Here is an 8,722-nt window from a genome sequence, read left to right as displayed (position 1 = left end):
GCCTTGAAATGTGATGGAACAGCAACAAAACTGTTACTGGAACAATGAATGCATGAATAAATTAATTTGCGTGAAAAAAAAAACGTAATTGAATTATAATCCATTTTTAAGTTAATTTTCATTCTTTTGTGTTTGCTGCTGTTTAATTTTCCTAGAGCTCCTTGAGCTAAATCTCAACATTCCTCTGGGTTGATTAGAGGATCATTCGAATCGCCTGTTGCACAGGGTGTAGGGACTGACTCCTCAACAGTCACTGAGAACAGCTTGGTTATTCCCCTCTTAGTACCCTTAGTACCTGCATCAGGGTAGTTCATAGTGCCTTGTGCAAGAGTTTTCATGCCCTATGAGTACCTGCTGCCTGCAGTCTTATTTTTGTTTTTATTTCAGTTTATTAATCATCATATGCCCAATTATGCAGCCAAATAATTATTATGCATAGCTTGGCTAGCATTTTGATAATGAATTAATTATGAATTGTTTTTTATCGTACGGCAGCAGTTTTGACAGGTAACATAATAATTTGTTTCAGTGGAAAGAAAATTCAACTTGGTGCTACCATTTGTGTGAAGATGCATTTAAATTGTTTTATTCAGAAAAATTCTGTTCACACATTTTAAATAAGTTTGGAGAAATGCTGCATATGAGTGTAACTAATTAACTGAATGGGTTAACTTAATTACAATAGTTACTTATACTATTCAAGCTCATAAACTTAAATGGTTTAAGGCAATCAGTTCCCTTGAACAGTGTAAAAGTACTTATAAGATATGTACTTAACTTGTATTTTTTATTATGATATTAGAATTTATTATTGAGCTGAGACCTTTAGAATCAGTACCGCCACAAGCTGTCATAGTATTAAGAACACACCACCATTGGGATCCGCATCTGCATAATTTATCACAGTCCAGTTACATCTGTCTGATATCATAGCACTACTTTTTGTGCAATCTGAGAATTAGGGTATGAGTCAAATGGCTTTAGATAGATTACAACCCTGTCTTCGTGCAGTTGGGGATTTAAACACAACACAAAATGAACCACTGTCATGAATTAAAAATCAATATAGTGTTTTTTAAGAATCAATACAATATCACAAGACGTAATATCACCATATATTGATGATGTTATTCTGAATCCTCTTCTCACATGTTGGTGAAGGAGTTTTCCACAAGATTTTTTATCCTCAAAAACACCCAACCAGCATTAGGAGATAAAAAGCATTTTTGTCAATTTTCCAATAAATTAAATCACACAAAATTTCATCTTGGCATAACCTCAATAAACACATTTCTTCAGCATCTGTGTTCATGAGCACATATAATAAACCAGCTCTGCAGATGAAACAGGGTGGGACTGAAAGGAGCCATTCTTAAATCCACAGGAGCATAATGAATCCCCCGCTGTATTAGGAATCAGAAGGCAATAAATCAATAAAGCCTTGTGAGGTATAGGGGATGTTAAATTAGACCGCTTGATTTCTCTGCTGGAGCACACACAGCCTACTTCACATAATGTAGTGGAGTGAGTTGGCTGAGCCAGAGTGAATACATCAATCAGGTTCCATTAGTCCAACCACCAGCTGATCTCTGTTAAAACACCTCCTTGCAGGGATTCTCTCAGGCTGTGTTCGCCACATCAGTCTAGACCAATCAAGCTGTTTGCTTAGTTTCTCATTGGAAGTCCATGTCACTGTGGCTCACACAGCTGCCAAAGAGAGCAAAGCTGCTCTCACAATTGAGAATGACAATGTTGAATTCGTGCTAAGAGATTTAAGTTTATCTGAATGCATGTTCACCACTGTTAGAGGAATAAATGACATAAATGACTTTGCAGTGAGTTTTATTTGACAGTCAAGATAAAGTGCTACATTCCAGTTATATTGGCAGACATCCTCAGCATCCTCACACACACACACACACACACACACACACACATCATGAAACTAATAAAAAGTAACAAACTGAAGGATCCCATATAAAAATTGTCTCTTTGCTCCTCTTTGCCAGTGTTTGTTGAGGTCATTTGTGACTCGTATTACGGATGTCCAACATGGCGTGCAGCTCCCGGGGCTCATATCCCAGCAGGCCTTGCAGGTTGCAGACGAAGCGGTAGACATAGCGTTTGCCGGCCGTCTTGCGGATGATGTTCTTGTCATAGTAGTATCGTAGGCCGCGACTCAGCTTCTCATAATTCATCTTGGGCTTGTTCTTCCTCCGACCCCACAGCAGGGCCACCTGGAGACAAAGCTACAGCTTAACTACGGAGGTCAGTAGGCCTTATAGAGCTACAGACAGCAATACAATGATTATATACAATATTGCATGTAGCAGATTTCACATTTGAGCAATGTTGCAGTAAATGATGTTAGCAATCACTGGAGTCATTGAACTACAGTTGACCCTTCCTAAGTCCCGCCCCTTTCTTGCTTCCCAATAACAGTTGAATAAGCCTAGGTCAGAATCTCAGTCAACTTCCTCCTTTCCTGAACTATGCTAGGCGCGTATGCTGAAAAGACAACCAAAGATTAGGATGGTTAAAAGATAAAAGCAAATTATATATCTTAAGTTAGCTAATGTTAGCAAAATGATAACTAACTAGCTGGCTAATCTACATCAACCGTTGCATCTGAAAACAACTGTAATGTGCTAGGCTAGTCTATGTTAAAAAGACAACCACATTTTGAAGATGGTTAAAAGATAAAAGCAACATAGATAAATGTTAAGTTAGCTAATGTTAGCAAAATGCTGGCTAACTCAAGCGTTAGCTAGCTAGTTAGTTAGTGTTTTGCAAACAATTGCTATTAGATGTAACTTGCTAACTATTTATGTGCATTAGCGAACATAAGATGTATGTGGCTTTTATCTTTAAACCATCTTTCATCAAATGTGTCATCAAACAGTGTTTTACTTCCCACATTGCTCCAACTCGCAGGCATTCTGTACCTCATCAGGGTCCGTCAGCTTGAACTCCCACCCATCTCCTGTCCAGCTTATACATGACTGACAGCTGCGGTCTGTCAGAAGCTCCAGTAGAAACTGCCACAGCTGAATGGGACCACTTCCTATTGAAACACAAGGTATTATAAGGTCTTTAAAGAACTGCTGCATAGATTTACAACTGACATGAATCCATATGAGATATAAAAACTTTATCTCGGACTTCCTTCAACCACTACTCACCAGTGTAACCAGCAAGGATAGCTGCTGGTATCACAGCTCTGCCCAGATCTGTTTTGTTGCCTACATATTCTTTGAAGCTCCTGTGTTGCTGTGGTAAAGTAAAGACATCCTCAGACATGGTCTCTTCTGGGTCTGGGTCTATATCCTGGAGCGGAGCAGGCCAAGAAAGAGAGCTCACAATGTCAGAGTCGTCACTGTTAGCAATCTCCACTTCTGAGTCTGTCTCTGCAACAGAACAGTAGAAACACAGCATGGATGGATGAAGGGCTCTCTGGTGATGGTACAGTTCTTTTTAAACCATGGATGTTTACAATGGTCTCCTGGAACAGTTTTTTGAAGCTAAATTTCAGAAGCTAAAAACAAAATCACTGAGTTATAGCTGCAGTAGGTAATTTAAATACAATTTTCTAAAACTTTCACAATATCCTGAGAGTAGTACATGAGACAGATAAACTGTGAAAAAATCAGCTTCCTCTGGTTTGTTCTAGAGCTTCTGATGGCATTAGCAAGAATCCACCAGTCAAAACAACCAATCAGAGCCAAGGAAGAAAGTTGCTTGTTGAGTCTCTTGAGTTCTCAGGGCGTCAAATACAGACACTGTAGGACCCTGGGAATGAGACTCAACAATCAACTATCTTCAAGCTTCCAACCCAACGTGTCTATGTCTTTCTTAGTTTTAGTCACTGTGTGGTCTACAGTTAGTTCGGTAAAAGAGAGAAACTTAAATTCAGAAGGTTTGCGGTTGTATTTGTCTGTTTAATGAGGAATATAGGTGCAAGAACATTTCCTTTCCTGACATTTTGTGAGTTTGTTTAAAACATTTTTTATTCTAAAACAGCTAAAATGACTTGTGAATCATATTAAACTCGCAGCTGTAGACTGACCGGGGTTCCCACTCTTTTCCAGGAGTTTTCTTGACAATCCTGGACAGCACTTGCTCACAAACGGTCGTATACTTTACCAGTAGGCCTAGTATTGACACATTCAACCCCAGTTTTATTCCTCCCTCATGAAGTTTCACTTCATTACAGGTTGGTGCTCAGTGTTTATAGGACAATCCGCTTCAGCTTGTGTTCGTGGCTGTTCTCACCATAGCAGATTTTTCCACTGTGGACTCCAGCAAATTGACTACTGTTTACTACAGTTGTCCTATTCCCTCCTTGTGGTAATAATTTAAAACTTATATACTTACATAATTTTCTTTTTCTCTGAAGATGACTCGTATTTTTTCTTTATTTTTTGTTCGTTGCAAGGGTGCCAAATCAGCTGCTGCACACAGAGACAAACAGCCTTTATAGTGGACTGTGTAGGATCATCTTCCCCTGGTTTCACCCTCAGGGCACAATGCCATTTAACCTCCACAACAGATTCTCATTTCTGGCTTCTGTATGTCTGTTTCTGTTTGGGTTGAAACATGGTAAGGGGAATTGTATTATGTTTATGTTTGAGTGTTGAGTTGAGTGCACATATATCACTTAGAGTATGTATTTACTAAGCCTTACATTTTATTTATTACAATATTACTATTAGCTATGTTTTTGTATGTCGGCAACAACATATAGAGGTCTTAACCATGGTTGAGTCTTAAAGTTTTTACTAAAGTCTGACAGAGTGCATTTAACAAAGCAATGTACATAGGATCATCTTCAGCAGCTGATGGCACAGTGCAGAGGGGGCGAGCACCTGTAGTGGGCCTTTTAAAGTGCTAATGTAAAAGGCCGTATAGTCAACTTACAGGCTGGGAGGGAGGAACAGAGAGAAATACGGATTACAGTGAGGTGTGCTATTACACAACCATGGACCCTGCCATGGATTTATCATTATAAAGTGACCTGCTGATATTTAACCATCACAACTTCTGATAGGCTAGTTCGGAACTGTTATCAGATAAAGGATAAAAAAGTAAGATCGACTTAACTAGCGAGTATTCAGCATTTTTGACATTCAGTGATGTTGGATGTCCACACAGACTACTAATAGCCTACACAATACAGCCACATAATCAACCTATGGAAGCCCATTTCCGCCCATGTGATGATAATAATGNNAATGGTATTTACAAGAATCCACCGTCCAGGTCTGAATGAAAACAACCAATCAGAGCCAAGAAGGATAGTTGATTGTTAAGTCTAAGACTCTTTGGGACCCTGGGAATGAAAGGTCTTTATATCTTTCTTGGCTCTGAGGAACCTGATTTTTTAACAGATTATCTGTTTCATGTACTACTGTCAGGATATAGTGAAAGTTTCAGAGCATATGATGTAAAAGTTTACAAAAGTTACCTACTGCAGCTTTAACTGTTTGTTGTCTCTTATTGGACACTGGAACAGTAAATATTGCTATCCTGTGAATACAAGTTGTGAGAACAAATTCCACAACTGATAAAAACTGCTTTAACAGATTTTTTTCTTTTGGCTAGGTGAACAGAGGTTCTCCACTACGGTAGTGTATTACTACAACGCCAGAAAAGAAAACTCATATCAGTATCACGTTATAACATTAGTTTATCGTGATAACAAGTTATTTTCACGTTATTATAACATACAAAGTTAACACGGTATAATCAGAAACTTTTGTTATTATAACAATATACTTAATAATGTAATAACTTATATATAATATATATATGTAATGTTTCAAAGTTTTCACCTCCATTTCCTCCTGTTTCCTGCAGCAGAGCAGTGGTGGTCATGTTCCTGCTGGGATCCTCTGTTTTGATCAGATAGTAGTCTTCATTTTGTACAGCTTCAGGGTCCAGAGGGTGAAGGTCTGTCCTCTCAGTAAGATGATACTCAACATGGTAACTATGTTTGTCTGAATGGTCCTGAACATAGTCTGAGTAGTTTTCTGAGGAAACACAGACATGGGAGTCATAAACATATTCATAATAATAGTATAATAACGCAGTAATTAAATGTGATAGTTGTAATTATGATAACTACAATAGCCAAAGGTTGAAGAAGACACATTATTTAATTATTACCCTTGATGATTTGAAGCTGGCAGTAAGATGGTATTGTGCATGTGGGTAATGAAGAACTGCAGTCATATTCATTCTCTGGAGAATAAAATGTTATAGATAAAAAAGAACATATGTTAAAGCTGCAGTAGGTAACAAAAATAACTTTTATATATCATATTTGCTGAAATTTTCATAATTATCTTTCTCGTACATGATCAGGTCGTATGTTCAGGTTTGATACATAAGCCAAAAAATGCCACAATCTCAGGCATGTCAGCAGAGATATATTGGCCCGCCTAAACATTTGTTTGTGGTAATTCACAGTATTAGAAATGAGTAAATATAAATGTCTTTGTAGCACAGAGCAAAAACTTAGGAAGGGTCAATTAGACTTGATGAAGAAAATTACCTCTCCTCATATCCTCCAGATGCTCCCACAGGATCTCTCCTGCAGTACAGTCGGACATCAGGCCCAGGAAAGCCTCTCTGTCCAGGCCACACAGCTCACTACCCTGCAGGCCTCTCAGGTCTGAACCCAGGCAGTGGAGACCAAACTCAGCCTGGCACCAGTCCAGCCAGTAGTTCACCTCCCACTCAGACCACAAGGTAGGATCTGGAAAAAGATTGAATAAATCTATAGCTCTGAATGTACCAAATAATGCTCATCTTCTTCATTTCCACTAATAAAAGCTTTCACTCCTGTACTGATGAATGAAATAGTATGCATGTGACTCAGGCTGTACCCTGTGGGAAGTGATGGTTGATTCTCTCCTGGGCAAATCCAGCAAAACTGGCCTTCACTGCCTGGCTGAGGACCTCCTTACTGGTCGGGGTGAGAGGAGGGACCTCCAGGGCATCCAACTCTGGGACAACAATGAAATATAAAAACCCTCATACAACAGTTCATTGAATTTCCACACCATAAACTAACTATAAGCCTATTAGAAGCAGTATATATACAGTATATGCCTATTTAGCATTATTAAACAGGTAATTAATGGGTTGTAACATTCTATAATAGACTCTTACACAGTTGTTGAAAGAAATTAAGACATTTTGCATTTTCAACTGTAACCCCTCCATTGACTAATCATAACCAGTGTATTAAACAATATAATATAACTCTGGTTTAATCATATGACGTCTTCATATTTTACATTAAAATATTTTTACAATCAAATACAGATGCTTTGGGACTCAACAATCAACTATCTTCAAGCCTCCAACCCAAAGCCTCTTTATATCTTTTGTCCAGGCCTGCTGGATTCCTGCAAATTAGGAGTGCTAGCCGAGTCAGAGAAACCAGATTTTTTTCACAGATTATCTGGAAAAAAATGTACGCAGTAAATGAACAAGTGAACAATTTTCCAAAACTGAATTTTGAGACAAAAATGGCGAGATGAAGCATGTACCCCAGCATTAACAAACCTACGTGAGAGAAGCAACAGAAATGTCATATTTCAAACGGCTATGATGTTGTGCTAGCAGTTAGCAACTATACTGCTACCCGCACTGTGTGGACTAAACCCAGCTACAGCAATGTGAACAACCTGCCCACAGCTTTTACGAAAAGTTGTCAGCACACATACAAAGTCCAATAATGCCGTAAACCTTGCTATTCTGCCAGCTGAGAGCCAGTGACTGACCAGACTGACTGATGTGTTCAACCTGGGTCTACAGAGTGGTGAGTCTTTATAGCCTACATTTATGTCACTTTATGTTAAGCTTCAGATTGAATTGATGTGTGTTTTGATTGTTGCTGACCGAATGCAAACATAACTGGTCGCTGTGATCCCATAGATATACACTGTATTAATATCTCTTCTACATATATGTTGCATACAGTATAAACTCCATTAATGTTTCTAAATACTCAGTGTACCTCACTGATCAACTGATCAACACAGGCTCATAATGATGACGTGAACAGTTATTATTAAAGTCTATGGAGGCCCATTCAGTCCCACAGCACCTGTCCAAACTCCATTCAAGTAGGTAGAACAGAAGTCAAATGTTCACTTTTGTACACTGATCAAATGCACTTGTTATGGTTACATATATGAATGATGTACCATAATATATGACAGCCTCATGTTGAAATGCTTTAAAACCCCCATTCATTCCCATTGAATCTATAACTAAGCTGATACACTGAAGTCAGTGAGTTGAAAGATTCGAAAGTCATCCACAAATGATGCCAATCAGCATCAATGAGCACAGCAATCATACATTTTCTTCAGGAGAGGCTTCTCTAGTTTATTATATTAATTTATGATATTTATTATGAAGGGCTAATTTATTCATAAATACAATTGAGCCCACCGATGAATGCTATGAAATGTAATAAATGGAAAAATATAATGTCAAACTACTATCCCACGGTAAAAAAAAAGATCCTCCAAGCTCAGCATGTTAGGATGAGTTTCATTTATAAAGAGTTTAAACTGCTGTACGTGTGTATACAGGTAATATTACAGGTAATAAAAGGTTAACAAAGTTTTAGGATTTGTTTGTGTGTGTAATCGCATATTAACTGTGATTAAAGCTGTGCATAAATCACTATCTATTATACAAGATG

At 38.2% G+C, this 8,722-nt stretch overlaps 1 protein-coding gene across 1 annotated transcript in view; it reads right to left on the bottom strand.

Moving 5' to 3' along the window:
• Positions 1-2,021: 2,021 nt before the first annotated feature.
• Positions 2,022-8,722, bottom strand: part of LOC118338396 (protein c-ets-1-B-like) — a 7,331-nt gene continuing 630 nt past the window's right edge. Inside the window, exons 2-7 of the mRNA XM_035675704.1 lie at positions 6,888-7,007; positions 6,554-6,757; positions 5,832-6,029; positions 3,183-3,407; positions 2,946-3,064; positions 2,022-2,237 (exon numbers count right to left, since the gene is read on the bottom strand). Of these exons, the coding sequence (XP_035531597.1) occupies positions 2,022-2,237; positions 2,946-3,064; positions 3,183-3,407; positions 5,832-6,029; positions 6,554-6,757; positions 6,888-7,007 (1,082 nt within the window). The remainder of the gene's footprint in view (positions 2,238-2,945; positions 3,065-3,182; positions 3,408-5,831; positions 6,030-6,553; positions 6,758-6,887; positions 7,008-8,722) is intronic.

Source organism: Morone saxatilis, unplaced genomic scaffold (genome assembly GCF_004916995.1).
Source record: "Morone saxatilis isolate NCDOM2014 unplaced genomic scaffold, NCSU_SB_2.0 Contig4, whole genome shotgun sequence".
NCBI lineage: Eukaryota > Metazoa > Chordata > Actinopteri > Moronidae > Morone > Morone saxatilis.
The sequence above is the reverse complement of the archived record's forward strand: the minus strand, read 5'-3'. Positions and strand labels throughout refer to the sequence as shown.